Source organism: Fusarium keratoplasticum, chromosome 9, assembly GCF_025433545.1.
Source record: "Fusarium keratoplasticum isolate Fu6.1 chromosome 9, whole genome shotgun sequence".
Classification (NCBI taxonomy): Eukaryota; Fungi; Ascomycota; class Sordariomycetes; order Hypocreales; family Nectriaceae; genus Fusarium; species Fusarium keratoplasticum.
Genome location: NC_070537.1, coordinates 714,545 through 730,685, shown reverse-complemented (window position 1 = coordinate 730,685; position 16,141 = coordinate 714,545). Strand labels below are relative to the sequence as shown.

Below are 16,141 nucleotides of genomic sequence, written 5' to 3'. Positions count from 1 at the left end.
GGCCAATCAATCTCTGCAACCACAGAATGAGATGAAACCTCAGCTACAAATACAATAATCACCATGCGAACTTCACCAAATATTATCGTTACGGGGACGCCCGGTGTCGGAAAGACGACTCACTGCGAGAGTCTGGCGGAAAGGACTGGTCTTCGTCACCTTTCTGTCAACCAAGTGGTCAAGGACAAGGAGTGCCATGAGGGATGGAGTGACGAGTATCACAGCTGGATCGTTGATGAGGACAAGGTGAGACATGGAAGACACTCCTAGGAGGTTTTGAGGAGAGGCAAGACAAAGATCAAGGCTAATGCTGGAGTGTCATAGCTGCTGGATGCTATTGAGGATGATGTCAAGGCTGGTGGTTGCATCATCGACTGGCACGCCTGTGATCTTTTCCCCAAGAGCTGGATCGATCTGGTCGTGGTACTTCGAGTCGACTCTTCGACGCTCTATGATCGTCTCAAGGCGAGGTATGCGATTCCACGCAGCCCCTTACTCACAGGCTTTTACTATGATCATGAAGACTTGGGAGATGCAAGCATCACTTGGCTAATACGGTTTCTCTCTACAGAAACTACCCCGAGTCTAAGCTCCAGGAAAACCTCGACTCTGAGATTATGGAGGTGCTGCTACAGGAGGCGCACGAGGCTTTTGATGAGGAGATTGTCATTGAGTTGACGAGCAACACTGCGGATGAGATGGAGACCAACGTCGATCGCATCGAGGCCTGGACGAAGCAGTGGAAGAAGGACAACAGCGAGCAATGACATCAAACTACGGATTAAAACTACCAATGAGGATTAAATGGGGGCGGCTCGGGAGGCTAAAAGATGTTTTTGCACTGGGAAAAAGAGGATGGATCTTGAGGGGATTCGGTTGGTGAAAATAGATTTTTAGATGCAAGCCCTGGAACAGGCGATGAATTGACACGATCTCTCTAATGGTGTTTTTGCTGCTAAAGGTGCTCTCCGATTACCGGACAAGTGCATATCTTTTCACGACCAGTGGGACCTACTGACTCTTTCGCAGCCCAAGTATCTCGAGACTCCTTCTAGGATCTGCACATAATTTGTCTCTAGATTTCAAAACTGTTAAAATGGCTGCGCACAAGGTTAACTTCATTACTGGCAATGCCAACAAGCTGCGCGAGGTCAAGGCAATCCTCGAGCCGGAGATTGAGGTCACGAGCAAGTCTATCGATCTTGAGGAGGTGCAGGGCACGCTTGAGGAGGTTTCGGAGTCCAAGTGCCGCAGGGCTGCTGAGCTGGTATGGGTTCTATTGATATCATTTGCAATAATCAACTCGTCTAACTGGAATTGTAGGTGAAGGGCCCTGTGCTGGTCGAAGATACGGCGCTGTGCTACACGGCGCTAGGCGGTCTTCCTGGAGTGTACATGTATGTTGTGCAGCGGCTTATTGGAGCTGCTTCTAAGGAGAACCCCATGCTGACATATAGGTGAAGTAAGTGGTTCTTGGCTACCATCGGTCACCAGGGCTTGAACAACCTCCTGGCTGCTTATACCGACAAGTCTGCCGAGGCTGTCTGCACGTTTGGCTACTGTGCTGGACCAGGCGAGAAGGTCATTCTCTTCCAGGGCCGCTGCCCCGTATGGAACCCCTGTATCCTATGCGTCTTCTTACTACTGACAGTACCCATAGGGCAAGATTGTGCCTGCTCGAGGTCCCAATGACTTTGGTGAGGCGTTCTATAGAGCGAGGCAATAATTCTAAGCTGACTTTCAACAGGATGGGATCCTGTCTTTGAATATGAAGGCCAAACGTACGTTCCAAACCAAATATGACGAAAAAAAAAATTGCTTGCTTTGTTCGCTAACATCCCCAGGTTCGCCGAAATGGACAAGGTTGAAAAGAACAAGATCTCCCACCGAAGCCGCGCGCTGGCCAAGCTGCAGGCCTGGTTCAAGGAGCAGCAGTAAACGGGCCTGATCATGGAAAAAGCACGAGACTACGGGATGGTGGCATAGTCTGTCAGACTAGAGGGGTTTTCGCAATTAGATGAGCAACACGATTTCCATGCAAAAAAAGGGGGATATAGACAGCTTACTATAGCACTTCGAACTGGTTGTACTTGCGGAAGTAGTGTCCTCCGCGGCGATATGGGTGCAGTGACTCGTCGATTGAGGATGCCTTGTGCTGAACGGTTCTGCCAATGAGGCTTCGGATCTTGGATGAGTCGCGGAAGCTGGGGTCGAAGACGAGGAGGTTCATGTGGCCGTCCATCTGCTTCTCGATGCCGACGATGGTCAAAGAGTGTCCTATACTCGCTACTTAGTGCTCGTCTTGTGTATGTGATGTAGATTGTTATTACCGGGATGTTGCAGGTAGATTGGCGGGAGGTCTGTGACGCGGATCCTGTCTTCTATGTTCTTGATGCCGCCCTGGAAGTAGCCCTCAACGGCCTCGAAGAGGCGTGATTTGGACCGTCCTCGCTCCTTGTCCTTGAAGGCTTGAACAGAGCAACTGAAGTTCGAGTTAGTCATAGTTCCCAACCAGTTCTCGACTCGACTTACGTGATATCCAGGCTTAGAAAGACAGCTTGTGCCTATTTCCTACAAGTCAACTCAGTCCACCTACAATGGGTTGAAATGGAATACCTCTGGCGTGCCGATGTACTTTCGGGTTCCCTTCACACCTCCCGTCTCCACGCGACCTTGGGAATTGATGCCCATGTCCCAAGCGTTCTCGATGAGATCTTGGATCTGGAAGACAGAGGGAAAGGTTTGAGCGAAGCGCTCCGAACCTGGTGCCTTGGCACCAATCATGTGCGAGATGAGCATCTGGATGTTTCTGTAACCACAGAAGCCACCTGTATGCCCGCGTTAGACTGCCTTTACTGATAAAGGTTGGTTCTCGAGAATGTGCTTACCCTCTCGTCGTAGCTTGGAAACATGCTGTACCTCAGGGTGGCACAAGTATGCGTATTGAGTTTCAGGGCTCTGTTCGAGGAGCTGTTTGAGAACTGGCAAGACGCCTAATTGCGTGTAAGAGACTGGCAAGGAGTTCAGTAGTAGTGGCACATACCATCGTTGACAACTTGACCCTGATCCTGCAGGAGGTCTACGAGCCAGGATGGCATCCGTTTCTCGTGTGCAAACCGGCCAAGCTCGGATTTCTGTCCAGTCAGTCTCAGCCACTGCACACTCATAAAGACTAGGAGACCGCATACCCCTAACCGGTTGGACTTTCGACTTGACTCTCCCTCCTCTGCTGGCTGAGGACCCTCAGACCGACTTGAAGAGCGCTTCGTGCTTCCATCAACGGTAGACCTCTTTGTCTTGTGCCGTGTCCGACTGCTCGACCCACGATCACGTCCGGAACTGGTGCTGCTGGTCCCCGAGAATAGATCCTTCCACGCCTGTATGGCACTGACCTTTTTCTCACTCCGGTGCTTACGCGAGTTGTCCTTGGAGGAGGACCTCGGCCTTCTCGGTTCGTGCTTCCTAGAACCGCCGCCGCCGCCATCGGGCTTGGGGGGCACGGTAGGCGGTTCCGGCGTTGGCTCCTGGGCCTCGAGCTCGTGAAGCCCTAGATGGTACGCTAGCTCATCCGTCGAGACGAGTTCACCGCAGCCATCCTGTGGACAGGGGACGGGATCCTCGCCGGCGGACTGATCGTCGGGGTGCTGAGTGTCAATGTGCTAGGGGTAGGTGCGTTCTTAGTCCATGGGTTTTTGCTTAGGGGCGGTGAAGAAAGCAATAATATTCAGGGGTGTGAAGGGGAAGAGGCATGCGTACTAGAAGGAGCTCATATTCGCCCCTTTCGGGCTTGAAGCCGCAGAAGGGGCAGTCGGTGGCAGGGTCGGGATTGGGCATCAGGCTGAGGTTTGAGGGTATTGGTGAGATGGGTGTTATGAGCCAGGGGCGGGTATCACTTGTAAGGACATGGGAAGGAAAGAAAGAAAGGAAAAAATGAGGAGTCTAATCTGGTTATTCTCCGACTGGAGAGTGAGTCTCTTGCTTTGTGTCTTGTTCTTTTTTTCGTCAGGGGCCGTGATAAAGGACGGAGGACAAAGGGCTGATGCGCGGTGAGATGTAAATTGAGGCTGTGATGCCTGCACACGTACCACCTGTACGCAGGGTCTCGGTGGCCGAAGTACACTCAGCCCAAAGTTTAGGCGTCAAGGTACTTTGGATAGGTACCTTGTGACAGCACAAGCAATAGATGACAACTCCATGGCAGCAATACAAATTTCTATATCCGGATTTTACGGCGACACAGCAAATCCCGTGGATTTCACCGGTGAATAGCCAAGACAAGGGCATCGGATTCCTAACTTTTTCTTCCATGGGCATGCAACCCAATGACCGAGACCGCGGATCTCGAATCGTTCTCCCGGTGCTAATACGACCCTGAATTGCATACGCGAGGCCGATGCAGCCACCAAGGATCCGATAGCGGGACCGGCCGAATGGGGCCAAGTTGGGTCGCGGCCTGCGCCTGGCCTGGAATCGCAAGCATTCACATGATGGTCCCAAAACTTGCTGATGCAGACCGCCAAGAAAACAACAGCAGATTCAGCCTTTACAACCAAGGCCCGGGCCAGATATCAGGAACCAATTACCTAACCCGGGACCGGGGACGTGCAAAAAAAGACAGATAGCACTTCTCGGTAGTTGCGAGCTGCCTCTGCAGCTATTGTCAACCCCATGTCCAAGCTAACAAGTTCCCTGGCGTCAGTCACGAATCAGGACATCATCCCGGCCATGAGTCAGGGCAGGGATGGATTCTTCGAAAGAAAATTCTAAACCCAAAAAACCAAACCCGTTGATTGAACCGTATACTCTAGTTGTAAAAATGGCAGAAAACAAGACATGGAGAGGAAATGACAAGACAAGGACAAGTTGGCAGTCGTTGATGGCTGCGTACAAAATCTGACACCACGGAGAATTTAGCCATAAACAGGACTCTGAATCAAGCCCATGTCCTGGCCATCCCGAACCACCTTGTGCCCTGTGACCCTGTGAAACGACAGGACAGGGCTTGGACGCCTGGGTTTTTGCCCCGCGGCTCCGAATCATCATCGTGATCGTGATCGCCTGGGTGGTGGAATGGGCTTCTTCGGGGGGAAGAGAGAGTTTCGCAATTGCCTCACATCAGGACGCAATTGCTCTTCGCAGGCGCTTCGCCGGGGTTCTGCGACTTCTCGATCTGCGCTATCAAGAGCTCAAAGGCCTTGCCCACGTTCTCGTTGTACCGCGCGCTCGCCTCGGTCCAGCCGCACTGGATCTTCTCGGCGAGCTTCTGCCCGTCCTCGGGGGTGACTTGCCGTTGCTCGGGTCGCAGATCGCTCTTGTTGCCCACGATGACGATGGGGACCGACTCGGTGCCCTAGGCGATGAACAGTCAGCTTTCTCTCTCTCTGGTGCGCTCTCGTCGCAGAGGTGTGAACATCTCCACTCACCAGGTGGTTTAGAATCTTTTCCCGAATGACCTGCACCATTTCGAACGAGGGCAGCGATGATACCGAGTAGACGAGCATGTACCCGTGGATTCCAATAAAATGCTTCGAGTTCAAGATGCTGTACTCGTCTTGGCCTGCCGTGTCGACAATCTCGGTAGAAAAGTCCTGGCCCTTGTACTTGATCATCTTGCTAAACGTGTTCTCGATCGTGGGGTAGTAGCTGTCGACGAAGTGACCGTCCACGAACCGCACCGCCAGAGACGACTTGCCTGTTTGATCCATCTCTGTCAGCTCTGTCTGCACCCGACACTTGCAGAAGCAAATTCCAACATCGAGAGGGGGGATCAGTACGAATCAATACTCACCGACGGAGCGGCTGCCGACAATGGCGACCTTTCTTTGCTTGGGGGAAGGCATGGTGGAACAGCGTCCTGTCGCGATCGCACACGCAGGTCGAGAGAGTGAGTGGAACAAGAGAAGGGCAGTTGGAGAAACTGCCGCTTGGTTTGGAGCCGGGTAAAGATGCTGGGGGAGCCCAAAAAGGGAACAGGTGGCGGTACAAAGCCGAGACCTACAGCCGGCGCAGTCACAGTTACGGACGAAAACGAAACGGATGGGAGTTGATGGGCGACGGGATGTATGATCGGAGTTTGGATGGATGATGCCAGTGTAACAGCCTGGAAGTTCAGGTGTACGTCAAGTGTAAGTGTCAGTGCAACCCGCGGGCAAACAAGACAGACAGACTCAACCGACTTGCGTCCAGTCCAGTCCCAAGCTAACTAAACCCCCCCCACCGGATCTTCCCCCCCTCCCCCTCCCCTTGCATCATACCTGAGGTAACTTTGGCCCGTGCAGGTGACGCCTAAACTTTCCGGGATTGCTGGTTAGGGAGTTGTGCTCCTCGCTGGCTGCATACTGGTTGGTTATCCGTCACCCCCAAGCCGGATATGTGCATATCAGCCTCCCTGACGAAATGGTATTCATGTTGGGTTATCAAGCTCACATTGTAGCATCATCGACTTTGAAGCAGGTATGTCATAAGAGTTGTTCTCAAAGCACATATCCGTCGCCTTTTGGACTTTATATCCCTCTCCTACAAGCAAAGCCTCTAGTTTAGTATAACGCCCAGGATGCTCACCAGCTCAACCCATATCATCTATTTCATCCGTTGTCGGATTTGGAGGTCATTGACAAGCCCCTCGAGCTCTGTCACCTTGTTGTCCACGGACCTGTACATTCCGATGAACTCTTGGATCGATGAGATGAGGCTCGAGATCCCTCCACTTCCCGCCTGCTCTGCGAACCGTTGTCGTGCTGAGTCTATAAGCGACAGGTAACCCAGCAGCACCGCGAGATACCCGAAAGCCACAGTGAGTTGTGACTTTTCCACAGAGTCGGCCTGAATCACTCTTGTTAGCTCCGACATGTACATGAACTGGAAGAAAAGGCTTACCTCGCTCATCGAGGCCTGGTTCTGTAGGTACAGGGTCACCAGGCCGTCCAATGGCTCACCGGCGATGTTAGCGCGAGCAGGCGGGCAATGCTCCAGGATGTTGATTGCCACACCGAGCACCAGGAGGAGTCCATCATAAGTTTCCCCTCGTAGGCGTCGGTTGCTCAATGCATCCAGCGCTGATTTGAACCCTGCACGCATGCAGCTGGAAAGTCTCGCCAATAGAACCTCGTCGTTGAAGGCTGCTGCTCCATGTGCCGTGTTTGACATGTTGATCGAGAGTTTGAGTGTTGTAGTCTCGACACTGCCAGGCTTTTCTGGCCATTGCCGCAGACTGTTGTTGAGGAAGCAGGCAACCTTGGATGTCTGCTGAGATACCCATGAGACCTCCTCTTCATCGCCCACAGCTTGGCTTGATTGTGTCTCCAGAATTGAGACCACAAGAGCAAATACCGCATTGGTGCTCGGGTCTGCAGTTGTGCAACGTTCCATGATGACTGTGAGATCGCTTTCAATGTCTCTGATGACCCCTGAAGTCTGCAGAGGATCAATGCGCTGACATACTATGTTCAGCAACTGCAGAGCAAGCGTCTGGGGTGACAGCTCCTGAAGGTGACGTCCTTGCCAAATATCCATCTTCATCAGAAGCGTCTTGACTTGGCTGACAGAAGCTCTGCTCATCTTGGAGAGTCTCATTTTTCGTTGCACAATCTCATCAATGTCCTCGGATGCATGCAGAAGGACACCGAGCAACTTGCCTAGGCCGTCCTCTACCAGCTGTCGCAGGAGATGCGCCGCATCACTGAAGTTTAGAAACGTGACGAGGACGGCCGTCAGAGCAAACCCGCTGATCACATCTTCCTCTTGACCGATGTTGGAAGCAATTTTGTCGCGGGTGGCATGGTCGCGGAACTGGCCGATGAAGTCCTTGTTCTGTAGTTTCTGTGCAAGCTCCAGTAACGCATTCCTCCTCATGGTTGAGGGAGAACTGCTAGGTGTTCCTATCCGCGCGAGCAGATCCTCCATCTCGTCGGCGAATCGATTGTTCGCTCCCGCTCGCCGCAACTCGTGCACGCTCTTGATTGCGGGACGCACATCTCCGTCCTCATCCAGGTCGTCATCGCTCATATCAAAGGGGTCCGGGTTTATAGGTGGTGGGGGTGGTGAAGCGAGCAACGCGTCCAACTCTTCTTCTGTGGTAGCCATGCCTGCCCCCATTCCAGGCTCGCTGAGTTTCGAGGACTCGCTTAGAATCGATCGAGATTGTCCATAGGTATACTTTATTCGCCTCCCTTGAACACCCGCAGGGCGAGCTCTCGGCCGAATGACTGCATCTTGAGAATTGTATTGGGAGTTGGTTTGAGAGTTATCTTGTGATTGCTGCGAAGGCGTTGCCGCCCCGCTGTACACGGGCGATGGTGGGCTGTGATGGTCGACTTCTGGAGCTGAATCGTCGGAATCTGAGCTATCCGGCCGTTGGGCGGCAAGCGCATCAATCAATCGTGGACGTCGCTTCTTAGGCCTCGTCACTTCTGGCTCGCGGTTCTTGGGAATCGGCGTCGGTCCGAGGCTGGATTTAGTTGCTGATATATCAGACTTGCTTCGAGGTAGAAGGCGGGAACGAGCGCCTGCGTCTTTAGGGCTCTTTTTCATCAAGGGTTCGCGACCAGGGAGACCAGGGGTTTTGGCATCGTTCTGGGATGTCGCGGCTGGCGGATGTCGTGGAAGCGTCTTCGTAGGCTTTGGTTGCTTCTGTGGTGAAGGAGCTCCGTCATCATCCATCGACTCTGCAAGCGCAGCTTGAAGGCGCTTTCGCTTCTTCGAGTCTGTCGCATCTCGCGACTCCGTCTTCTGTCCTTCCCCGGCTTTCGCGCGGCTTGACCCATCGGGCGCGCTCGGTCGGCTATTAACATGGAGTCTCGGTGATGGATCTGATGTTGATCTTGGGAGCGAGGGCACCGATGGTTTTGCGACAGGTTCGGCGGGCTCGACGTGGCTTGATGATGTCGTGTACAATTCGGCAGTTCGCAGCGGCACCGCACTCTGCATATGCCTCTTGCGCGAGGGCTTGCCATACGTCACCAGCTTCCGCGGGGTGGGCGCGGTTGAGCCATTTCGCGATGCCATCGCGACCGTGTCGTTTGAGACGACGGTGACGGAGGCTGGGATGGGATTAAGCCATATACCTAGGGCCTGGGCGAGGCGACGTGATGCGAGATGGCCAGTCGAACAAGGGAGTCGATGATTGCCAGAGTACGATTTGAACACAAAGGAAGGAGGCGGGTAGGCACGGGTTTCTGCAAGCTCGGGTGCTTGCAGTGGGATGACAGGAGGAAGTTGTTCTGGGGGAGGTGCTCGGGTTGATTGAGTGCGCCTCAAAGGGTCCTGTAACGTGAGGGCAGTTGTTAACGTTGAAACGTTGCGGCTCTACGGATAGCGACGCCAGGCCTTTAGTGTGAATATTGCAAGTGCCAAAAATAAAATAACCAGCCCTTCGACTCTGACTTGTCACTGACAGACAAAGTACCGACGAGTACCTGTTGCGTAGTGGTCTCGGTGCGAACGCAGAAGTACCAGGCGCCATCTCCACTGTTATCAATGCGACGCGGTCGACTCCGGCCTCGTCGCATCGCCATTGGAATCCCCCGCGTGTTGCCCATGTCTCTGCGGACCCCGTTTTGCGCATATGCAGGTGGCTTCGAAATGGCGGGCAATGCAGGGCTCCAGACTCTTATCCTCGAAGGTTCATATGAAAGATAATTCCTCTCCCACAAGCTCAATCTTCTTATTCATTCTTGGTTTCTTGAATAGACACACAACACTCGACGCCTTAACTTCAAAATCATAACCCCACTTGTCCCACCAAAGCTCTGTGGCAGCTCTGAATCCCTCTCCTACTATCAACCGCTTACTCCAAATACCGACGTCAGTTCCAAACCGCTAACATGACGGACAAGACGACCCAGGAGGCTCCCACGACTGGCGTTGGCCCTGAATACCGTGATCACCAGCAGAAGCCTAACGCGACCGTCTCCGTCAATGTCAACCTCGACAATGTCCATGTCCTGCCTCAGACCCCTCAGCTCATTGCTCTCCTGTCGTACGTCTCAGATCCCAGTTAGGTCACCACATCACGGAGCTGAGAATGTCTAGGATGATTCGCAGCAAGGAAACAGACCGAGCAGACTTCATCTTTTACTCGAACCGCATCATTCGACTACTGGTCGAGGAGGGTCTCAACCACCTGCCCGTGATTGAGCACACCGTCACCACACCCGTGGGTCGCACCTACAACGGTCTCATGTTCCAAGGCAAGATTTGCGGCGTGTCCATCATGAGAGCTGGCGAGGCTATGGAGCAGGGTCTCCGAGACTGCTGCCGCTCCGTTCGCATTGGCAAGATTCTGATCCAGCGGGACGAGGAGACGGCGCAGCCCAAGTTGTTTTACGACAAGCTACCCGAGGACATTGCCCAGAGATGGGTGCTTCTCCTGGATCCCATGTTCGCTACAGGTACTCGATTCTCCTTTCCGCTCTACGGTTTATCCTCTTCACGCAGGCAAATATGTTGACCAAATGAAACAGGCGGCTCGGCGACCATGGCGGTTCAGGTCCTCAAGGCGCGAGGCGTGCCGGAGGAGCACATCCTGTTCCTCAACTTGATTGCAAGCCCCGAGGGTGTCAAGAGCTTCTCTGCCAAGTTCCCCCGCTTGAGGGTCGTGACAGCTTTCATCGACCAGGTTCGTCATTTCGCTTGCACACATCGCATGAAACCACTGGCTGACCAACATCCACAGGGCCTTGACGAGAAAAAGTATGAAGACTCAAACAAGTCAATGCACATGCTGACCTTCCAACAGCTATATCGTTCCTGGTTTGGGAGACTTTGGCGACCGTTTTTACACCATTTGAGAGAACCATCGAGGAGGTCATGTGTTCGTTTGTGTCGCAAGCGCATGGAGGGAGGTTGTCGGTTATTGAGTGACGTATGTCTTGGTATTGAAATAGGGCGCATAGAAACGTTCAATAATCATCATACTCGCCCTCGTAGGACCGTCTATCGTCTTCATCGTTATCGACCGCTGACCGGCCGCCCGCGGCACGTCCAGATCCTGCACCGCGAGAGGTTCCGGTGTAACCGGCGTCCGCGCTCTCCCCCTTGGCTACCGAGTCTAATCAAATTAGTTAGCACCTTCTCGCATCATAAGGCATCGGGATATTGGAGGGCGTACCGGCTGCATCAACCCACTCGCCGTAGACGTCGACTGCAGCGGAGAGGTCTGTCGCAAAGTTAGTGGCTGATGCGCCCGAGGCTTGAGATGGCTGTATCGTACAGTTGACGGCACACTGGAATTTTTGTCCGCAGATACGGCAGTCAAGCTGGCCAACGCCAGCCTTCTTGTCAAGCTTGACAGAGACCGAGTTCTCGTGGTTGCAGAAAAGGCATGCGAAAGTTGTAGGCAGGGGGTCGGACTGGCTTTAGCGTGAGCGCGGAGGGTCTTGAGGACCGCTGTGTGTAAACTACAAACCTTCTTGGGCCCCATAGGCTTTTTAGACGACTTGCGCTTTCCCATGGTGGTTTTTTCGGGGTCGCGATCCGGGTCGAAGAATGCGAAAAAGATGCCACCAATATTGCTGATGTTAAGCTTGGGACTGTCGCAAGAAACAAACGCGCCAGGGGTGTTGGTGCGTTATCTTATCAGCAGCCTGATTTCTGTCGCACGTGCTCGGGTCTTTATTCACGGTCACTGAGAACTGGAAAGTGGCATCGACGGCAGGTGTGCTCATAGCGCATGCATCAAGCGGGGGAGACACACCGAAGAGCCCCGCCCCCGCCTCCCGGCGACCTCCGGCCTCTGAGATCTCCTACGCCGGGTTCCGTCCAGCTGCCCAGGTAAGCTAGTTTATCCTTATCAAACAGGCTGGATGGATGGGCAAGGAGGATGATGCCTGGATACATAGCAGGGTAGGCACGGCGGTAACGGTGCGTCTCTTTGTTCAAAGACATGCAGTATGAATGGAAGACGTTGGCTTGAGACACACAGGAAAAGCCAAGAGAGGCGCCCAACAAACAGCAAACTTGTGGCCCCTGCCGTGTTGCCTTTTCAGTGTCATCCAGAGAGAGATGACGTTCGTCGAGCAACGGGCCTGCCTGGGCTAAGGTCGCCGGCGCCGGCGGCTGGACGCAAGGGGCTCCTCTCCGATTTGGCGGGGTAGCTCCGCCGGCCGCCGGTGGGGACGAGGCTTGAGAGTTTCAATGTGCCGTCTTATCATGTGGCCTCTTATCAGCGAATAGTGAGGAGCTAGATGCAAGCTTCCCGTCAAAGAAACCAGCGACTGGCTATCATGACTTCTCCTTGTTGGGAGAGCTCCCCTCCTGAATGCCTGACAGTTCATGCTAGCCCCTTCATGGCGGCCCGATAAGTGAAAGTTATGATTCTACAGGGGACCTTCCCACGAGGTCTGGTGACCCTGATACGACAGATGAGGCAAGGTCGATGGGTTCCTGCTTGATACCTACGCCTCATTATGTATTACGTGAGGCATCGGGGCGGTCGGGGGGGATAAGAGGATGTCGCTTTCAGTCATGTCGTCCGTGGTCATGAAACTGTCTCGGTAGGTGTTACCTTGTGTTCCGCCGACCGCTCTTCTTGTCCCTCTTCTCTTTTCTCCCCCCTTCCTCGTCTTCCGATCTACTTCTCTTTTCTTTTCTTTATTGAATCCCCTCGATCCTCAATTTCCTCACCCCATCTTTTTGCCTCTCGTCGCATTCAATCAGTACCTACAACTCCACTCCGTGAACCTCCTGGAACTACCCTAGAGATATACTCCCAGCAGCAGTTTCTATTATCGCCATTGCGCAACCCTTCGAATCTCGTCATGGAGCCAGGCGATCAGCAGGCCAGCGTCCTAGACGCTCTGCGCGAAATTCAGCGCACTCAATCACTTCTTGTGAACGCTGTTGAGTCGCTATCGGGCAAGTCGATAGACGACGCGGCCGGGCCCAACGGCGACCTCACTGCCAACAGCATTTATGTCCAAGACTCACGCAACGAAGCTGACGAGAGCGAATCGCCTTCCGTGGAGTCTCCTCTCGAATCTGCGGACAAATTGAAGGCTCCGGCTCCTCCAACGCCCAGTCAACGCCAAGGCTTTACGTCGCGCATTATCTTGACGTGAGGATCCTCGCACATTCCCCACTAACACAGGTCACTTACACCAAGGTAAATAGGACGTATCCTAAGCAAATTGGAATCAAGCCTTTGCCTATGGACTGGGGAAACTCAGATCCTCTTAAACGTGGCCCTATCGTAGTTTCCAGGGCTGCCTCCACTATCCGACGCCGTAATGGTTCGTTCAATGTTGCCTGTGATGTTTGCGTGATTCCGTGTTGCTGACGTCCATGTGTGTCGTCTAGCTGTTGGAGGTATGTTCTGTCCACATCAATGTCCGTTATTATTCGCTAACAACGTTTTTTAGCCCAGTGAGTCGATTCCGAACCAATTGAGTTATTGCAATACATACTGAACGAGATTCCCAGTGGTGGTTCGTACTCCATCTACTACGCCCTCGCTGTCGCCAGCAACGAGCTGAACAGCGACCATCGGTTTGTGGCCTTGACCCAAAGAAAGACACACCAAAACTGACGATGCGTTTAACAGACCCGATTTTACCAACACCGAGCCGGCCGCGAAGATTGGTCCCTTCCCTCAATGGGGAGACCCCGGCAAGATCGTGGCGATGGACCCTTGGGGTCATCTTGCCCCCTGGATTTTCAAAGACACCATCGAGAAAGACGATGGTAGCGTTTGAAGCCCGAAATTTGCAATAAGCTTGCTGATAGCATCCCTAGTCGACATTCGACCGACCATTGCCATCACCAAGGCTCATATGAAGGTGGGTGATACTCCATTGAAATCTGAACTGTTGAAGGGGTTGCTGAATATGTCGTCACCAGCTACCCGAGCTTGCCGAGAGTGTCAAGGCTGGACGTTTGTAAGTCGAATCTAGATGTATTTCGACGTTTTGTACAGCTGACGAGATCAGGGTTCCTGATGGCAAGGTGTGCCTCAATGAGCAGGGTGAACTGGCTGTCACCAAATTCGCCGTTGAGCCTGTAAGCGCTTCTTTGGCTGGCAAGCAGACCAAGCTCGTGACTGACCCAATCTTCTTCAGGTCTGGTATCTACCTGGTGTTGCAGAGAGATTTGGCATCGGTAAGACTACGGCATAACCTCCGAACCCGTCACTGACACGACGTAGATGAGGCTACACTCCGACGTTCCCTGTTCGAACATACTGGAGGAAGTTACCCTGAGGTATGCCCATATTTCAAGTGATCTTAGAAGCTAAAGTGTTGACATATCCAAGTTGATCACTCGCGGAGACATCAAAGTCTTTCTTCCGCCTATCGGTCAGTCACGAAACCTAGCCGGTAGACTGTTGACTAACAACTTCAAGGTGGCCTTACTGTCTACTGCTTCGGGGATCCTGCGAAGATGTCGGATGAGTCTGTTCGACTGTCTCTGAGAATCCACGACGAGGTACGGCCCCCAACTCTTCCCGTTAGGTCTCAGCTTACCTCTTGCTAGTGCAACGGCAGTGACGTGTTCGGATCTGACATCTGCACTTGCCGACCATACCTCATCTTTGGTATCGAGGAAGCCGTCAAGGAGGCGCAGAATGGTGGAAGTGGCGTAGTCATCTACTTCAGAAAGGAGGGACGAGCCCTGGGAGAAGTTACTAAAGTAAGTGACTTGCTGGTAGACGCAACAGAGTGGATCTAACATGACTGGCAGTATCGTAAGGATGATATCCCTTCGTTTCGGGAACACAACCGGCGTGGAGACTCGGGGTACTAATTCTGGGGTAGTTGTCTACAATGCCCGTAAACGCGGAGCCGATCGAGCATCAGACTATTTCAAGCGGACCGAGAACATTGCTGGGGTCAAGGACATGCGATTCCAGGCTCTGATGCCGGACATCCTGCACTGGCTAGGCATCAAGAAGATCGACAGGATGCTTAGCATGAGCAAGTGAGCGGTTATCGCTGGACACGTCAAGGTGAAAACAGCTGACAATGCGCTTAGTATGAAGCACGATGCGATCGTGGGACAGGGGTAAGTTGACAGGAGCCGGAAGGCCGGCCGAGCGGACCAAGAGATCCGATTAACGCGCATCTAGGATCCCGATCCATGAGAGAGTCGAGCTTCCCGAGGAGCTGATACCGGCCGACTCGCGAGTCGAGATTGACGCCAAGATTACAGCTGGTATGTGTCAAATCGAGGTCTAGAAGATTTCCGGGAACTAACGGAAGATCAAGGCTACTTTACGACGGGCAAACGTATGACGACTGAGGAGCTGCAGGCAGTCCAGGGAAGAATCTGGGAAGAGTAAGCCAAATCAACATCTCATCAACCGAGGAGAAATGGAGCAAGAGACTGATGACTGTGGCAGCTTCGACCACTAAGCCGGACGGGCTGAAGGACGCGGGACAGGGACGGGAGAGACGTGGCGGACTTGGCTGTCGCGGGGTGCGTCAGCAGCGACCAACTGTGCATGTCGGTCTGGGTCGTTTGGCGTGGGAGGCTCATCTTGATTGATCAGAATCCATACGATGCCACGGTGCCACGGTGCCATCCGCCCATGGTGTTGGGGCTGAGCGCCCCAAAGAGGTACCCGGTCAAAGTGGGAGGTCGCACAGGGCAATCAGGGGCGATACTGGAAACTTTGGAACGGCCGTTTTCGCAAGCGCCTCCAAGGAGCCGGGTTGTAGAGGTTGCGAGATTTGAAGATGGAGAATGACAGGTCGCTGGTGGAACTCGGGATGGAAGCCTACGGGCCGGCCCCCACGAGGCCGGTGAGGCGGTCATAGGACGTAAATAAGTGTAATTGCGCCTACTTTACCTATGTACAGATACTCTTACCATTCCCACTTGGAAATTGCATCCTTATCCTTGGGTACACGTGTTGTGCGAAGAGCAGTTTCTGACAAGTGCAAGAATAGAGTGTCTCCTGTGAGGGAAATACTCCGATGGCTGCGCACCCCAGCCTGGAAGGCGATCAATGATCCATCATATTACCATCTCGACGGCAGAGCGGCCGGGGCTGTCGAAAGATGGGAACGTGCTAGACTGGATTTAATTACCCGGAGAGACAACGTGCACATCTTGGCTTCCAGGTACAGCACGGTTCAGGGCTGCGGGATGGTCCAGCTGTGATGCTGGTCCGAGGCTGCTCTGTTTTGTGAATGCCATCACGCCCCCA

The 16,141-nt window shown here is 53.4% G+C and overlaps 8 protein-coding genes across 8 annotated transcripts; 4 read left to right on the top strand and 4 right to left on the bottom strand.

Annotated features, from left to right (window-relative positions):
- Window positions 1-33: 33 nt before the first annotated feature.
- Window positions 34-767, top strand: NCS57_01111300 (Adenylate kinase isoenzyme 6-like protein; the record flags this gene model as incomplete). The annotated part of the gene is made up of 3 exons (XM_053060835.1): window positions 34-246; window positions 325-470; window positions 572-767. Exons 1-3 carry the CDS (start codon window positions 64-66, stop codon window positions 765-767), a joined length of 525 nt encoding a protein of 174 aa, XP_052909221.1. The 5' UTR covers window positions 34-63.
- A 272-nt stretch (window positions 768-1,039) lies between these two features.
- NCS57_01111200 (Inosine triphosphate pyrophosphatase) lies at window positions 1,040-1,938 on the top strand (the record flags this gene model as incomplete). Its single annotated transcript, XM_053060834.1, has 6 exons — window positions 1,040-1,267; window positions 1,324-1,397; window positions 1,464-1,608; window positions 1,661-1,697; window positions 1,748-1,781; window positions 1,845-1,938. Exons 1-6 carry the CDS (start codon window positions 1,097-1,099, stop codon window positions 1,936-1,938), a joined length of 555 nt encoding a protein of 184 aa, XP_052909220.1. The 5' UTR covers window positions 1,040-1,096.
- Window positions 1,939-1,967: 29 nt separating this feature from the next.
- Window positions 1,968-3,834, bottom strand: NCS57_01111100 (uncharacterized protein; the record flags this gene model as incomplete). Its single annotated transcript, XM_053060833.1, has 9 exons — window positions 1,968-1,995; window positions 2,067-2,277; window positions 2,331-2,482; window positions 2,533-2,564; window positions 2,617-2,828; window positions 2,889-2,993; window positions 3,044-3,134; window positions 3,189-3,659; window positions 3,757-3,834. The coding sequence occupies 9 exons, from the start codon at window positions 3,832-3,834 to the stop codon at window positions 1,968-1,970; spliced, it is 1,380 nt and encodes a 459-aa protein (XP_052909219.1).
- Window positions 3,835-5,110: 1,276 nt separating this feature from the next.
- NCS57_01111000 (uncharacterized protein) lies at window positions 5,111-5,840 on the bottom strand (the record flags this gene model as incomplete). Its single annotated transcript, XM_053060832.1, has 3 exons — window positions 5,111-5,350; window positions 5,424-5,692; window positions 5,789-5,840. The coding sequence occupies 3 exons, from the start codon at window positions 5,838-5,840 to the stop codon at window positions 5,111-5,113; spliced, it is 561 nt and encodes a 186-aa protein (XP_052909218.1).
- Window positions 5,841-6,579: 739 nt separating this feature from the next.
- NCS57_01110900 (WAPL domain-containing protein) lies at window positions 6,580-9,003 on the bottom strand (the record flags this gene model as incomplete). Its single annotated transcript, XM_053060831.1, has 2 exons — window positions 6,580-6,822; window positions 6,877-9,003. The coding sequence occupies 2 exons, from the start codon at window positions 9,001-9,003 to the stop codon at window positions 6,580-6,582; spliced, it is 2,370 nt and encodes a 789-aa protein (XP_052909217.1).
- An 818-nt stretch (window positions 9,004-9,821) lies between these two features.
- On the top strand, window positions 9,822-10,787 carry NCS57_01110800 (Uracil phosphoribosyltransferase; the record flags this gene model as incomplete). The annotated part of the gene is made up of 5 exons (XM_053060830.1): window positions 9,822-9,976; window positions 10,030-10,388; window positions 10,461-10,615; window positions 10,673-10,689; window positions 10,736-10,787. The coding sequence occupies 5 exons, from the start codon at window positions 9,822-9,824 to the stop codon at window positions 10,785-10,787; spliced, it is 738 nt and encodes a 245-aa protein (XP_052909216.1).
- A 111-nt stretch (window positions 10,788-10,898) lies between these two features.
- NCS57_01110700 (Transcription elongation factor 1-like protein) lies at window positions 10,899-11,449 on the bottom strand (the record flags this gene model as incomplete). The annotated part of the gene is made up of 4 exons (XM_053060829.1): window positions 10,899-11,047; window positions 11,108-11,155; window positions 11,210-11,348; window positions 11,405-11,449. 4 exons carry the CDS (start codon window positions 11,447-11,449, stop codon window positions 10,899-10,901), a joined length of 381 nt encoding a protein of 126 aa, XP_052909215.1.
- Window positions 11,450-12,755: 1,306 nt separating this feature from the next.
- On the top strand, window positions 12,756-15,344 carry NCS57_01110600 (Uracil-regulated protein 1; the record flags this gene model as incomplete). The annotated part of the gene is made up of 19 exons (XM_053060828.1): window positions 12,756-13,051; window positions 13,108-13,226; window positions 13,294-13,302; window positions 13,365-13,482; window positions 13,538-13,677; window positions 13,729-13,772; window positions 13,834-13,871; window positions 13,923-13,992; window positions 14,052-14,091; window positions 14,138-14,193; window positions 14,246-14,288; window positions 14,336-14,418; window positions 14,467-14,622; window positions 14,674-14,716; window positions 14,748-14,910; window positions 14,965-14,994; window positions 15,059-15,144; window positions 15,198-15,267; window positions 15,332-15,344. The coding sequence occupies 19 exons, from the start codon at window positions 12,756-12,758 to the stop codon at window positions 15,342-15,344; spliced, it is 1,617 nt and encodes a 538-aa protein (XP_052909214.1).
- Window positions 15,345-16,141: the final 797 nt, after the last annotated feature.